The 16,864-nt window shown below is 41.4% G+C and overlaps 1 protein-coding gene across 1 annotated transcript in view; it reads left to right on the top strand.

The window, feature by feature from the left end:
* The window catches only part of SPECC1 (sperm antigen with calponin homology and coiled-coil domains 1), a 72,769-nt gene that overhangs the window by 20,591 nt on the left and 35,314 nt on the right, over window positions 1-16,864 (top strand). Inside the window, exons 3-4 of the mRNA XM_009882751.1 lie at window positions 12,585-14,152; window positions 16,044-16,251. Of these exons, the coding sequence (XP_009881053.1) occupies window positions 12,585-14,152; window positions 16,044-16,251 (1,776 nt within the window). The remainder of the gene's footprint in view (window positions 1-12,584; window positions 14,153-16,043; window positions 16,252-16,864) is intronic.

Genomic DNA, 16,864 nt, shown 5'->3' with positions numbered 1-16,864 from the left:
TGTTACAGCTTATTTAAATCTTCAAAGGTTTTTAAACCTTTGTATAATGGAAGGTTGTGTGCAGAAGACAGCTGGTTTTCAGCTGGCTAAAGCAATGTACAGGAATATTTCATGTTATGTTTCCGGGCCTCCTAAAGTACATGGCAATAACTTTGCTTACGCTGCCGCTGATTATCCATTTGTCTGTCTGTTGGTCCTAGACTTACAGTCTATCTTGCCCCAAGGTGGAAGGCACAAAGCTCCAATAATATTTCTCTAGGCTTTTCCTGAGCAAAAGCTGGTGAGGATGGAGGTGTCAGAAGGGAAGAGACAGTACTGTTTGAGGGACTGAGCATATTTCCACAATCCTTATCTTCTAGATCTTGAGAAATGCTGCTTTCATAAAACCTTGTTGAGTTTGAAGAATTGACTAATCATGTTAGAAATTACTCTCAGCCTCCTCCACACATAGTTTCTTTGAGGCTGCTTGACTGTGGAAAATCTTTGACTGATCTTTTAATTAAAAACTTTATTTTTTTTTTTAACCAAGGGGTTGAAGCTCTTCCTGCTTTGAAGTGGGCAACTTTTTATAGATAAACATCTCATTATGTTATGAGATTTCTTCCTCTCTCTACTTCTGTCTCATGTCTTTTGATGCGTCTCATCCTGTGGTGATATTTTTAATGATTTCAGCCCAGTTCCTAGTGTCAGCTCTTCAGGACAGTGCTAGTCAGCTCCCTTATCGCTGTACTAGGCAGAGCTAAAGCTCTGGATGAGCTGTGGAAACTCAATTGCAGTCCTCTCCCCACCCCCTCACTGAAGCAGGCTGGAAACGACAATAAAACTGGGTTTAGTATGTGGTCATCACATTTGAGTAAACAAAAGGCAGTTGTAATACCAATGCAATGCATACTGGTTATTAAGCATTAAGCAAACAATTTAAAAAAAAAAAAAAGGCCTCTAGCTTTTAAGTTCTGCCCTCTGTTTTAGGGCAGGAGGAGGAACCTCCTTTTATGTTTCCATTTTTGATCCCTTTTTTTTCCCCTACTCTTTCTGGATTGGCAGGGTTTGAGAATTCATGAAGAAAGAAGTTATTTTGGCTCTGTCAGCCCTGGCCTTTTGGCCAAGTGTGGGGCAGCATTCCTGAGCTGGAGGGTTCAGGTCATGGTTTCCTAATGCACAGCACTCAACAGCAGTGCTGTGTAAAAGCATTTTCTGCTGCTCCATTCCTCTGTAGTGGCTTGCTGCTCCCTCAGTGGTACAGGCTGAAGGGTTTATGGGAAGGACAGTGAGTTAAATCAGGATCTGCCTTTAACAAAGAAAGCAAAAGGGCTGGGGGGGGGGGATGACATGCAGATATTTTGGGTAAATCAGTTCCCTGATTCAATTCTAAGCAGGGCCTCGTGAACAGTTAAATAGGTTGAATGAATTAGCCTTCGAATTGTGAAAATGTTGATATTGAGCATTTCCCCACTTAAATTGCTTTTTGGTTACCCTTTGTGCTTACAGATGTGATGTCAGGTAGATTTTGGTAGCTTAAGGAGTGATCCACAGCACCTGGCTTGTCCGGAAGGAGCAGGGTTCTTTTCACTTTTGTTTCCTATTGGAAAGGTAACTCTTCTTCATGAACTTGCAGCCACAGGTCAGACGCTAACGTTCAGTTGTGATGGCCATTGTATGCGCACTGTACATGGAGGAACGTTATCTACTTGCTACTCCATGATGACCATTATCAACTGAATTTACATGGGTAGATTTAAGGTTGGTTGGTTGTTTGCATTTTGATTTCCTGTAATTCTCGAAACACTCAGTGCTGGCATTCTATCCAGTACAATTGTATTTTCCAGAAATGGATGTACAGCTGTCTTGTCACCACTGTTAACCCAGTAATGGCAGAGTGACAAACTTCTGGGCTAGATTAGTTAAGAAGCAGTTTTCTGAGCTGAAGAGAATTAGCTACTTGCTTGCAAGCTAGACTCGGGGAATATCCTGGGATTCTTACTATAGCTAACGATTCATTTATCTCAAAATTCTAGTACAGCCATATCAGTTGAGAAATTAGTTTTCTGCCTTTACCTCAGAGCAAATCCACTGCTTTTTCTGAACAGCACCTTCCTGGGGGAAGTGTTAGTAAACTTCAAGTGTGTCCCTCAAAGCAGTTGCTAACCACCTTCTGGACAGCAGAAGTCTCAAAAGTGTCAGGTAGGAAAACAAAGGAAACCCCAAACTTACCAGCCAGATCAAACTCAAAATCTCTTACTATCTTATTTATCTTATTATCTTAATCTTATTTCAGTGAAACACTGGAGGCTTTGTCTCTATTCACTGAAAGCTTCACATTTATGGATAGTTTTCTCAGTTTTTTTTAAGTAGTTGTTGTCTGGAAAAAAAAAAAAAGAAAAACACAAAAAAAAACCAGAATAGAGTTTGGCTTAAAATTCATTTTGCTGTGGGTATGAGATGATTATACCTGATCTCATCTCATTTTCACAGGTGCATAGGCAGGAAATGTTCCAGAGCAAACAAAATCAGTAAGTGTCGCAGTACACAGAAATCCCTATACTGTTGGTGTGCTAATGTCACAGGTATATAGAGTCAAGGCCTTCATAAGGAATATTAAAAATGTATTTTTTAATCATTAGCTATAAAGGTTGTGGAAATTGTAAAACTGGATAAAAAGAAGCAGTATCCAGAGGCGACTAATTTAAAAAATGAAAATTCTGGATTTCTATAAATTCTACCAGATGATATTTTGGGATAATGCTACATACATAAAGTTTTAGCCATTCTTTTTGGGGGGTAGACAAGGGGTATAGTTAGCAGGCGACTAAAGTTTTTGGCAGGCCCACTGGTATTCACGGCTCCCAAAAAAGTAGGCTTGAGTTTACCGGGGGGACATTCCAGTAAGTGTATGATATAGAGTTTCTCTGAACATTTGCTAGACCACTTGCTTTGGATGTCTCAATGTTTGTTGAGCCAGGTTGCTGGGTACTCTAGAAATCCAAAGCAGCGCAGTGGTAGATTACAATTACACTTGTAATCTGCCCCCATGTTTGCAGAGATGACGTACATTGTTTGATTATTCTGTGGGTTTTTGTATACCTCATTGCAGAGGTGAACGCAGTGGTACCCTCATGATTCTCTTGGTGCCAGAGGCTTATGGAACAGTGAAGCCCTTTAGATGCTTCTTCACTCTTGAGCAGGCTTGAAAGGGAAACTTGTATTTGTGAAAGCAAAGACTGGGTGTGCTACCGAAGAATACACATGCATAGAAGAATTCTTGCCTCCGATTAGTTTTGCCAATGTCTTCACAGATGTATCTTTGGTCCTTAGACTTCTGAGCAAAGGTTCCCTCTTACAGCACAACCTTCACTGATTTTTGTACTGGGTACAAAACTATATATATTCAAGAGAGGGATATCCAAGCTTGAGTTTTCATTTGAGACTAAGCAAACCTTCAGAAAACCTAAGTAAATAGCGGAAGAAATGTTCAGAGGGACTCTTTTGTATAGACACTGGCATGTCTCTCAGGGTAAAGAGATTTTAACTACTCTTGCTATTCAGAGAGGAATTGTATGTGAACAGGCCCATAAAGAGGAAAAAGTTGGCTGAAATTCACAATGAGACTTTGTGAACAGGATTTTGATCAGATCTCATTCCATTTACCTACTGAATGCAACCTTGTTTCCACTGCAGTATCACTGAGCTGTGACAATGTGAGCTTCAGTTCTTGTTGTGGCTGAGCTAAGAGCTTGGAACCACCAGATGCTGAGAAGAGCTGATTTTCTTTTTCTGTTCGCATTTTAACAATTTTTTGGAAGAGTTAAATGGGACTTCCTATGTAAGAAGGAACAAGATGACAGACTGATTGATCAGGGTGCATCTAACAAGCTGAAAATAAAATATTTGTGATCTTTAAGAAATTCATTAATTATGCAGCAGAGACTCCCTGGGTACTGTTTATTCTTAAAACACTATATAACTTACTGAACCGGACAGTGTAAATAGGGCATATTGTGGATTCTAAGAGTACTGGACAGTACATTTGTACAGTCTTGCTTTTTTTAGGTGCTAAAATTTGAACTAAATGGAGATGCTTCAACTACAAGGTCAGCCTTTCTATTGGGTTACATTCCTACCATGGGAGAGTCTCTTCTCGTGGCCACCCTTCAAAAGAATGTCCTACCAGTAGTTGATCTGCAAATTTAAATCAATGCCAAGTAGTCTTGTCATGACTTGGTCTTGGAGTTACCAAAATACTGCCTTTTCTCTTGTGCTTCTCGCACCCCAGATCTCTAGACTTGTATCTTCTAATTAAAACAACAAATAAGCCAACCTTTACAAAGCCTTCAGCCCTAATGTCAATGGTCTCTGTAGTCTTAAATTAGGAATTGCTGAGATCTGGGTGCTTATTGCTGCTTTTTCTTTGGAACTTCTGGTCATGTAACATTTGAAATACAGATATGTTGTTCCCTAATACTTTGTAATGTAACTTTTATTTCTCTTTGGGCTCTTGCTCTTTTCCTCTGTGTCAATATTCGCACAATGATTACATAAATCAAAATCTTTGCATTAAGTCCTTTTGCTTTTTCCTCCTGTTGCATGTTGTACCTGTTCCACAGGGAATGTAATTGGGCAGTTCAGACAGTCCATCAGGCCATTAAAATTCTTCAGAAAAAAGAGTTCAAGTTATAATTACTTTTTAGTCTCAATGTTTGCTAAGTAGAAGACCTTATTCGAGCAGATGCTTCTATATAATTAGTGTCAGATTATCAAAACCACCTTTGTTGTTCTTCAGCCCTCTCCTTGTCTTTTTTAAAGCTAGGTGGAGTCCAGCTGAACCTTCCCAAAGAGTTGCTGACCTGTAAAGGTGTTGGCTCTGACTAATACACTGCAAACAGACTAATTCAGGAGAACCATTGCTGGCCAAGCCTAGGTTTGCTTTGTTCACTATTGCATAAAGACCAGGTAGCAGAGAACATTGTCTTTCTGCAGGACAACCCTGAAAGAAATGGAAACTGGTATGCTTTTCTGAGTTGTTGAGGATTATCCAAAGGAGTATCCAGCGCTGTGGTCACAGAAAAATGTTGACAGCTAACCCGTTCCACTCATTCCCTTTGTGTATCAAGCAGATCAAGCTGTAATAGTTTGTCACAGTATAATAGTGTCATTATTTATCCTGACTTCTATCTAAGCTGATGTGGACCAAAAATTTTAGACATTTCACTCTCAAATATGAATTTCTATACAGCTTAAGCAGTTTTGAAAATAACACTAGGTGCTGATGTGTATGTTTTGGCACCTTTATATCTTTGAAAATCTGGCCTTCTGCTTCTAGTCCTGCTCTTTTTCTAACCCCCAAGAAGGAGTTAAAACTGATTCAGTTCATCTTCATGAGTTGATTTAGTCATGTGCGTCCACTCAGTATTGGTTATCAAGCTTTCTTATTGTTAGCATGCCCAGAAGTTTAAGGATAGGAGCATAAAACACTGTGGTAGAATGTATATAGGGATTTTGCCTGCGTGTAGATATCTGTATGCAAGAACACAGCTCAACCTACATGCTCCAGTGAAGGCTGCTGTTGTATCTGCCCTACTTTTAAGCAGTTATGTTTGCTTTTTCTCATGCCACCATGAAATGTGTCAGTGTGTTTCCTGTTAATTAGGATATCAGAAGATCTATGGATAGCAGGGAAGTTGGTTTTTAACTGTTTCATTTGCTTAAACAAAGGGGGAAAAGGCAGGGGAAAAATATGGCACTTCAGTGAAGTAGATGTGCGTGCAAAACTCTGGAATCCTTTAATGAAAAAGTACTTTAAAAGAGTCAAATATACACCAATCCCTCTTCCTTGCTGTATAGTCATCATTTCCCAATGGACGTTCCTAGTTCGCTCTTAATCAATCAGTCTCAATATCAATTTCAGGAGCAATGCTGGAGCAGTGTGACACTGATCTGCCAAGTCCCCTGGGCTTTCAGTTAAGCTTTGAGCTCGTAGTGGCTTAGCCACTTTTGGAAAATGGATTTTTAAGCACCAAGTTAATTACGTTCTTTAAAACTTTACTCTGCATTGACAAAAGACGACTGAAAATACATCTAGGTTCCCTGTAACATGTGCTTTATCATAGGGAATCAACAGAGAATGCAATGGCTCCAAGCTAATACCATCTTTTCTGATTTGGCTGTGACTAAATTCAGATCAACAGTATCATGAAGTCATGTATTAATGTGTTAAGTTGTTCATTGTGTGGCTGGAAATTACCTAAGTGGTACTTGGGTACTAGAGTAATTTTGAAAATGGCACATAAAAGCTGCTATTACCTTCCTTGTAACACTAGCTTGTAAATCTGTTGTGAAAGTCTGACTGTTCAGTTCAATGTCTAGTGCCATTCTAGATGTCTTCAGGCATCCCGGTTGCTCTCTGTCTGCCTCTCAAGCGGACGACAGGTCTCCCATAGGTACCATCAAATCTTTCAGCTCAGTGAAGGTATTTTAAGTATACCTAAAGGGCATCTGAAATGGCACTAGATATCTGTATTTTGGCTTCCTACACTAGGTGTCATAACCCAGGTGGGATTAAGGTACATCTGTGACCCAGATTTGTTTTGCATAAGAAAAACCCCAAGTTGGCTAAAAATAGTCATAGGACCTTACACAGGCAAGACTGAGCATGTATGAGTACACGGCTGCGTTACCTGCCTGTTGCTGTATGTTACCAATGCTGGTGTGGATCTTCAGCAAGATCTTGGCAAAGTCTGAGTCAGTGCAGTCATGCTGAGTCTGGGAACTACCGAAATCGCAGCCAGAGGATAAGCTAAAACCCCAAACTAATAAGAAGGACCTATTTCAGCTAAACCATGTGTGATAGAGCACGGTAAAATTGTATGGGAGGTTTAATAACTCTTTTTATTTGCTGTACAAGCATGGGCTGTTAATAGTATTCTCCTTACTTAGCCATTCTGCTAAATGCTTGCAGCCCACTCGATTTATACTATCGATTCCCTCAAGGTATTGCAGGAATCACTTCTCTATCTGAGATTTTGGAGTTCTGTTCAGGTGGCAAAAATTATTAAAATATCGTAGCACATGGGAACAGAATTCCAGAACAAGGGAAGAATCACTCTTCTGTTGGCAGGGAGGCTATGAGTTAGCCCATAATTTCTTGTTGCTATCTCCTGGTTTGCTATCCCTTTTTGAGGTGGAAGAGTTGTCAAAGAGACACAAGAGAATGAAATAGCTGGTCTGTTGCAAATGCAGGAACTAGAATGAGAGATGTGACAATCCTCCCAGGGCAGCAGATAATCATGAGAGTACAAACTTGTCTGCAGGCAACAGTTTGCCTTTTCGAAATGTATGACTTTAACATTGCAGAGCGCTATGAATAGCTTGCTTTTATTTCTTGTTATCCTGCCCTTGCAATTCAAATAAGGTATCCATTGTTTAAAAACATCGCACCCAAGATGCATCTGTCTTCATGTTTTAGTCTTACATGACTGAAATGCTTTCTGAAATGAATCAGTGATCCGCATGCTTAAATTACATAGATGAATTCTACATGCAAGAGACTTAGTACTTAAACTATGGAAGAATGAATTACTGACATGGATTTTAAAATATGTTGAGGAAAATGTGTGTTTATTGTCCTTAGCTTAAGATTTAGGAAGAAAATTTAGGAAGGAAGTATAAAACAGAACATTCCCTGTTAATTTGGTCCCTGGAACAGCAGAAGCCCATGGTATTTAACCTTTTGGTCATTAATATGTTGATGGAGGGAAGGATTAAGAAAAGGGCAGGTTGAGGGACGCAAACGGCACAAAGGCCAGAGGCAAATAATTTTGTATTGACTCCAGTTCTAGAAAATAGACTCAAGGCACAAATTAGAACATTTCCAAAGGTGGTTCTGTGGTCAAATGAAGTGACTTCCCAACTGAGATTCTTCCTCTGCTCCGGGATTGGAGAAGCAAGCAGGTATTTGAACTGTTAATTATACTTGACTCAAGTAAAGTAAATGTATCTTCAAGGCTAGTACTTTACTGGGAAGACAGTGATAATGTGCTATCTCAGAGCATACAGCATGTGAAGGCAGATTATCTTACTGAACTTTCATCCCAAAATGTCATGCGTGTCCCCCCTGTGACGATAGTAAAATGTTTGCCACATACTCTCCCTTACCCTGCTCGCACTGTAATTACGTTAGCTGTACTGCAGGGACTTCACTTCTGAACAGCAGTCCTACGTGTTCCACCTTGGGGGATTGGGAAATAGTTTTCTCCATTCCATAGTTCATTTCCTTCTGGTTGTGGATGCCCCTATGGGAGCTGAAGTAGCAGGTGCTGAGAGCGTAGATCAAAAATAGATCGTTATGTGGAAAAACTGAAGAGTAATCCTGATCCTTCCTTATGTGAAAAACATGTAGCTGTGCTGAAAATGGGATTAAATTGGCTAAAGATCATCATAAGGGGTCAACTTTTATCTCATTAAAGTCCTGCTTTGTTTCTGACACCAGTGGAAAGTCAGCGAGTATTCCCTGGCAGAAAGTGGTGCAAACAATAAAGCTGCACAGCAGGCCGCCAGCCAGGAGCTCCGGGGTCCTAATCCTTTCTGACTTGCTGTGACCTTGGGTGAGGCATTTCACTTCTCTCTGCTTCCCTGTCCTGTAACCTAGAGTTAACAATTATGTTTCAGAGAGTTTGAGTTAAATAGCTGTTAATTTTAAAGCACTTTGAAAATTATAGGCTCTGTGAACGTATTAAGCTTTAATCCCTCACACCTGGAATAGTATGGCTGATCCTGAAAGCGCGGGAGTTCTTCCTGGGCAGAAAGGCGAGGAACGTGGTGATGAGGTGACTTAGACTGAGCAAAACAGGTTTTCAGGCAACAATTCTTTGGAGTAATTCCCAGTTCCTCCGAAGTGGGGGAACACAAGCTGAGCCCATTATCAGAATGGGTGTGAGACTGGGAGAATGGGAGGTTAGGTATGGTGCAAAAGGAATGGGAAATACACTGTTGGTCAGGGGTAGGCTGAGCTTGCATATGTGGGACAGTGGGAAAGAGGTTGTGCTTGAGGTTGTGCTCAAAGTTGGCAAGAGAACAGGTAAGCTAACAGGTTGGGCAGGGTGGAGGAACAGTGAAAACAGGAATGAGGTGCCATAGTACCATTTTGACCAAACAGAAAGGTATTTAATGGTTTAGGTTTTTTTCCAGAATGTCTCCTTTGAGATGCAGGGCTGATGTGGTTTTCCCTTCCCTGCTCAAAACAAGCAGCACTTTCTAGGAAGTGAAGTTCTGGGTGATTCCAGCCACTTTAAGCAGTAGCATAAATCAACCCCAGATCAGGTTCTGCAGCTTGGCAGGCACACGTCTGTCTGGAGTCTTCCATAGACCATAACCAGTGTGGGGTGCAGAGCTAATCGGGTCATCAGGGTGACTGGTACAGCCCTAAATGCAGTTCCTGCATAGTGGGTGCCTCGGGCTGTGGGGCTGGCAGTTCTGTTTATAACTGCTATGTTGCTCAATTTCAAGGTTATTCAGAGGGGGAGTCACACATAAAATAGACTTTAGTGTTTATACCTGCTTTGGTGCTTTGTACTCAACATACTATGCATTCAGAACTATTTCTTTTCTGGGCTCTGTGGCTTTTTAGTATGGGGTGGTGCTGTTTTGGAAAGCGGAGAGAGGAAAATATATAAACACTTCTACGTCATGAAAAAAACAGGTTGGTTAATGGTTATTGATGAATAGCAAATTCTTTGTGATTTATGACAGAACAAGTCAGCAGAGCATGGAGTCTTACAAAACACATGGGACAGGTTGAGTAAGCTCAGAGCCTGCGCTGGTTGGCAAGCTGGTAAAGTACAGATAATCCCAGTTAAATATCCTTAATTGTTATCCTTATTTATACATCTTTCATTGCTCAGGATCATGTTGCTGTTGTCATCTGGTGGCTATTAGAAGCACACTGGCGTTGCTACCAGAAGTCCTACATTTCTCGTAGGAAAAGGTGGTTTTCTCAGTGCCGTGCTATTTGTACTGGTGTGTAGTACCATCATGATTTCTTGTAATGTGTATAATACTGCCCAGTCAGCACTACCTGCTACTGGTATAACACTACCCAGTCACGTGCTGATCAGATGACAGTCGTGTCATTGCACTGCATTGGGCATTGGAAAAAAACCAAAGAGATGAGTTTTTCAGGGCGCTTGCTTTGTCATAAAATTTTATTATAACAGTAGAAAACCCCTTCAGATCGAATAAATGTCCAGGACATAACAGCAGGCTTTAAATCCACCCCTTAGGCTCCATCAAAGAACATCTGTGGTCATTTGTAATGCATATTTTACATCTTAAATCTGTAGCATGATTATAGCATGTGTGAGTACTGCTTGTCTACTCTGGACACTTGTCCTACTGTATATTCAAGAGAGGCATTCAAACAAGGCCTTGTGCTTGCTCGCCTGGACACTTGGGGTTCACCCTAGGTGAACCTTTGCTCTGAGCAAGAAGGAGCTGTGCTGAGCTGGTGTTTCTCAGCTGGAAGTGACGCATCACATCACAGTCCATTCAATTTTCCTCTTGTCCTTCATCTTATGGTGTTAGCTGCATCGACACTAAAAGCTTGGCTCGTCTGTTGAGCTCTGTGTGAATGTGTTTACGGGTGCTGGATCTTGGCAGTTGGGAGCCCTTGGGTTAAGAAACGGGATGAGCAGTGAGCCGGGGGTCTTCAGCTCTGACAAGTGAAATGAGTTCTCAGGTCTGGAGTTGCACCAGCAGCCATTTGAGTTGCAGCGGAAAAACTCCCATCTCTGCTTGTGTTGCACTTTTCACTGGGGAGCCCGGAGCTGCCTTGATATGTTGGCGTCTCCAGCTGTAGATGACTAAATGAAGCTGTGTGGGCTGCTGGCTGTCCGGCCAGACTGTCCCTGCTATCTCTTCCCATAAACACTGGAGCCTTTGTCTCTGGCCTTATCGTGCCCCTGCCATCACAGAGCCCTTTCTGTGCTCTCCTCCCAGCACAGCCTCTCTGTTCAGGGGTCTTTTCTTCAGCTGCTCTTTGTCTCCGGGTGTTTATTGTGCCTGCTGCAGAGTGTGTTTGTTTGGGAGAGAGGAGGAGGGGCTCCTGTTTGTGTGGGGTTTATAAACCTAGAGCATTCTTCAAAAGAGATGCTGAGCAAACTGGGTGGTGTTAATGTTAACCCTTCACTGCCCTGCTTTGCTGACAGCGCATCACTGCACCCAGATTTCCTTTGTGAAAAACGCCGTGGGGTTATGAAGTTGCTTGTGGTGTAGGGCAGACAGCCTGTTCCCCTTTTGGTCTTAACTGCCCTTTGATTTTCTGTGAATGCTGCACATGCGTATCAGCGAAGAGAGTCTCCCAAATGTGGGGAGATGTAATTGATTCTAGGATTTCCCCCCCAGAGTCCTTCTGGAACTTGTTTTTACTGCAAACACTGACTCGCTAGCCCTTTCTGTTTGCATAACTGGCCTGTGCATCCTGTTTATGTGGCTGCATCAGATGATATCTCTTCATTGTACCATAACTCAAAACTTTATGGCTTGGTACTTCAGGGCTTTTCCTTCTGAGTAAGGTCCCAAAACCAGGAATTTCTTAAATTCATAGTGTTGCCACTTGCAGTGGCATATAATACCTCCCCTTTGAACGAGCTGCTTTTTTTTTTTTTAACCAGTTTGTTAATACCTTTATGGTGAGGATGGCTCTTGTTTCTTCAGTACCAATGGTCCCATATTTCAAAAGAGAGCCTTGAAAGATGAAGATCAGCAGCTTGGAAACTTTATTTCCCTTGAAATCATATAATGCTTTGCCATTATGTTGGTTGGACACACCCCACTTCCCCAAGGAAAAAAAAGAAAAAAAATCCAAACAAACCAAAACAAAAAAAAACCAACCACCAAACCCCACCAAAACCAAAGAGAACAGCATCAACTTTCTAATTGCCTTTTGTTCTTCCTCTGTAAGAGGATGGGAATTTATAACATGAAAAATCTCTCATCCGTCTCTACAAGAAGCCACAGCAACACAGTTGTCTTAGTGTTAGAAATGTGAGGAGACAGTTTTGGATTTCACTGAATCTGCAGTCAGCATAAGTGTTTCAGACCTTTTTTTTATGATGATCTGCATAACTGGAGCATAATGCAAATACATTAGTTCCATATGTGATAAAATACTCGTGTGATAAAAGTACATTTCTTTTGCAAAGATGGTATCTTTTCCTAACTTACTGAACTTTTCCACAGAAATTAGTAGGCTTAAATTCAGCATTTGACAAAGTAGTGTAAAGTTGTTTTTTTTTTATTTTCAAATAATAAATATCTTGGTATTAGGGGTTGCAGTTCATGTACTGCAGCATCTACATATTATATTATTACACTGTGAAAAACTTCAGCAGACTGTTCCCTTGCGGGGGGTAGGAGAGGAAGAAATGCAAAATAATACAAGCCTTTGTGAAACATGAATCCACGCACTCAGTCATGACTAAACCTATTCAAACTCAGGTGTTTTTTCTGAGGCTGCTCTAGGCTCTAGCATTGTTGCCGTGTGACTTGTTTTCTTCATGAACTAACCCGATTTGCCTCACCTCTTTCTCTTTAAGGAACAGTTTCAGCTGCAAAGCGCACAGGGATTCCAGCACCCCGGGAAATATCATCATCTGTATCCAGAGAGAGAGCTGTACTGCGTGGTCAAACCAATACTAGGAAAACACAACCCAGCCCCACCTCTTCTGGTACACCGACTCCTACCAAACACGTGCGCCCCGCTAGCAAGTCCAAGCAAGAGAATGAAACTGGTGACAAGGCTGTTCTGGAATCTCAGGTTAAAGAACTCCTGGCAGAAGCAAAAACGAAAGATTCTGAAATAACCAAACTCCGTTGTGAATTGAAGAAATGCAAAGAGAAAGGGTCACTTAATGCTCAAGGAATGGGTGCTTCCAACCAAAATTCAGAACCAGTATCACCTGTTGACATAGATCCATTAATACGGACCCTTCAGGAAAAAAACAGGACTTTTCAAAAAGAGCTTGCTAGCCTGGGAGAAGAAAATCGTGTTTTGAAAGAGAAATTGCTTTATCTAGAGAACTCTCCTCTCTCAGACACAACAACAAGCAGTGGAGGTGACAGCAGCCTCCCAACCCCAACTACCCAAGAATCCAGTTTTGGAAGCCCATCAAAAAACACGTCGAGAACTGAAATGGATGAGCACAGGCAGCATGTGAACGGGGGCACACTGCGCAATTCAGGTTCTTCCAGCAGTGATGTAACTAAAGCTTCCTTGTCACCTGATGCATCTGATTTTGAGCATATAGCAGATGTACCTTCCAGGCCAACATCCTCCAACAGCAACCACTTCAAAGGTTCCAAATGCTCCACTACAGGAAGTTCTCCAAACAATATTAGTGACCTATCTGTTGCATCTCTTACAGAGAGAATACAAAAAATGGAGGAGAATCACCACAGCACAGCAGAAGAATTACAAGCCACTTTGCAGGAGCTGTCGGATCAACAGCAAATGGTGCAGGAGCTGACAACAGAAAACGAGAAGCTAGTGGAAGAGAAAGCTCTCCTTGAGACTTCCTTTCGTCAACATAGAGATAGAGCAGAACAGCTGAGCCAAGAAAATGAGAAGCTAATGACTCTCCTCCAAGAGCGATCCAAGAATGAAGAAAGCAGAGCTCAGGAGGGGAAGCTCCTTGAACTGGAACAGAAATGTGCAGAAGTTCTTGAAAAAGCACAATTTGAAAGAGAGAAATTGCTCAACATTCAGCAACAGTTAACCAGCAGCCTACGAAGCTTAGAAAGGGAGCATCAAGATGCCCAGCAGGTGATTAAAAGCCTGAGAGAAGAAAATGAGAAACTGCTTAAGCTTCTAGAAGTGGAACAGCAGAGCAACAGCACAGTGACAAAAACTCTGGAGGACTGTAAAATTGCCTTAGAAGGTCTAAAAATTGAGAATGGCTCTCTCAAAACTCAGTTAGAGAGTGAGAAACAAAAGGCCGCAGAAATCAATGCGATGGGATGCACTACTGACAACTCTGAGGTGCAAGAGATGCTGAAAGTAGCCCATGCAGAGAAGGATCAGTTAGAAGCATCTTGCACTGAGCTCAAACAAGAGCTGCTGAAGGCAAACAGTGAACTGAAGCACATTCAGGGTCTGCTATCTAAGGTAAAGCAGTAACAGCTGTAAAATATAATGGTTGTTTGTCTGTCCTTCCATGAATAGGTAATTGTTGCTCTTTAGATTTTGGTTTAAATGGATTAATCATTGGATTAAATGATCCGTGGATTATAAGTGTCCAGGATTTAAATTGCACAAGTTAGTTTTGAATGGAAGCAGGGGTCGTATGATACTGTCTCTGTTTATGCTGCTATATGCATATTTTCCCAGGAATAACTGTTAGCATAGCTACGTTCCCAAATTCAAAACTAATTTCCCCTAACATCGTCTGCAGAATTTACTGCTTTAGTAAATAGGATTTTGTTTATCAAAATTGGAGCAAAGGACAGGTCAATAAAAAAATTCTTTGATAGTATGTGAACAAATATTAGTGAAAATCACTTGGTAATCCAGATGGAGAGAAGGACGTGAGTAGTTAGAAGCAAATATTAAATTCTGAATAATTAATCATGATTAATTAGTAGCGATCTATAGGTGTCATTGATCATGAGAACACAAGGACATGAGCTCAGAGAAGCTGACATTTACAGCAGAGTGACTAATGATGCAGGGTCAAGCTCCAGATGAGGTTATTTTCATAAAACGAAAATATTTTTACAAAACTGAGGAGGATTCTGTTTTGGGATAGGTAAAGTAATGGAAAGAAATAATTTATTTCGGAACAATTTTGCTCCGCCTCATTTGGTAGTTGGTAGCTTTGCTCCAAGCAAGCTTAAGTCAGTTATGGTTTCTATTTTCTGGGTGATCCTGGATGTTCAGAAGAGAATTGCAGTGTGAGGCGTTACAGAACAAGTGTTAATAAAGCACAAGCCAGTGATTATGTCCCACCGCTGCAGAAAGAGTGATAGTGTGTGCAGCCTTTCCTGTACAGGGAAGTGATCATGAGAAGAACAGTAAAATTGGCTAGTTGCAGAGGAAGAGAGCATTGCCAAAAAGCACCTCCATGATTTGAATGATTTAGAAAATCCAGATGTCCTTTCAGCTGAAATAGGTGACCAGAGCAAATGGGCCTAGCAGAGGAAGCTCCCAAGTGCTTACTGGAGCTGCAGTTTATAAAGAATAAATGAAAAACTGCTGAGTGCTCAGACTGTACCAAACTTTTATTGCTTGGTTTGGAAACCACAGGTTTCCTCCTTTTTACTCTTCCTTTCCCTCAAATTAAGCTGTTTTGAATCATTGGCTATTTGTGACACCCAAACAAGACCACAGGCTTCTGTAAGGCTGCCCTTCAGTCAGGCTGTGCCAGTGCTGCTCACTGAATTGGCAGCCTACATCTTGCTTTTCCATGGCTTATTCATACTCAGGGATCTCCCCCGAAACCGGGAAGCATTGATCTGTGGGCCTGAGCCAACAAACTGAAGTGCAGCAGATTCCCCTTCAGTGATTCCAGATGTCCTATATCCAGAAATATACTTATCTGCAGTAACTAGCTCTACACGTATGTTTTCACAATCCATTGAAAATGCACATAGTAAAAGCAGCAAAATTGTTAACGTGGATGAACTGATTGTTGTCTTATCCCCAAGGCAGTGATATTACTCTCATAATGTGATACATAAATAGATATGGAGCTTTCCAGGAGCATAATTCCTCTCTGCTCATTACCTTCAGAGATTGGTTTGGAATTATGGTTATCATATAGAAAATTTAATTTCTTTTGTAGCATTTTGTTTTATTGTCTTTATTACCAGGGAAGAAAACTGACATTTGTAGCTCATCTGTTTCCTGAAACTGTCTCATTTGGGTTGAATCTCAGTTTATACAATGCTTAGAACACAGGTTCAATTCTTAAGTCCATGAGGTGCCCAGTAAAATCTCTAACGAGTGCTATCTTTTGAGAAATAAAGACAGACTTGCAGCTTGCTTTCCTCTCTTCCAGGCTGAGAATGAGTGTGGTCAGCTGAAGGAGATGTGTGACCGGCAGGCTGAGCAGCTTAGCAGAACCAGCCAGAAGCTGCAGGAAAAAACATCAGAGAACGAAGCAGATATAAAGAACCTGAAAGAGACTATTTTCGAGTTGGAGGACCAGGTGGAACAACATCGTGCTATAAAACTTCACAATAACCAGCTCATCAGTGACTTAGAAAGTAGGTGGAGCTGAAAAAGGGATTTAAGTGAACTTATTCAGGGGACTCAGGGCTGCAACGGAGAGGTGGCGGCATGCCTTGCTATGTGTGACAAGGGCCTCGCTTCAGAAATATTCCAATTCTGACCAGTCCTTTCTGTTCATGCACAAAAGTCGCTATTTTAACAGTTAGTGCTATAGAAATAATATTAGAGAGAGTCTCTAAACCTTATTCTTCAGCGAAGGATGCGTTGCCCATTCTAGAAACTGGAATTACTGGCCTTTTAAAGAGCTTTTAGGGAAAAGCGCTAGGGAGAGGTGGGAAGTCGAGGTTGCTGTCGCGGTGTGGAAGGGGAGCTGCCACCTGGTGGAACAAGGGGCACAATTCGCTTACCAGTGCTACCTCGGGTGCTCCAGGGGTGCGTGTACCAAGTAAGAGATCCTGCACTTGTGATTCTGTAAATTTAAAAGACTGGCTTAATGCCTCAAAATAATAACCTATTTCAGAGATGTTTGAGCAACAAATCTACTCTTGATTCCATTCCTGATCCGTTGACAGAGTGTCTTTGTTTCAGTTTAGTCTATTTAATGCTATTAGTAGAAGCAAAACCAAATAGTCTGCTTTGCCCTCCCGT

Source organism: Charadrius vociferus, unplaced genomic scaffold, assembly GCF_000708025.1.
Source record: "Charadrius vociferus isolate BGI_N301 unplaced genomic scaffold, ASM70802v2 scaffold793, whole genome shotgun sequence".
NCBI lineage: Eukaryota > Metazoa > Chordata > Aves > Charadriiformes > Charadriidae > Charadrius > Charadrius vociferus.
The sequence above is the reverse complement of the archived record's forward strand: the minus strand, read 5'-3'. Positions and strand labels throughout refer to the sequence as shown.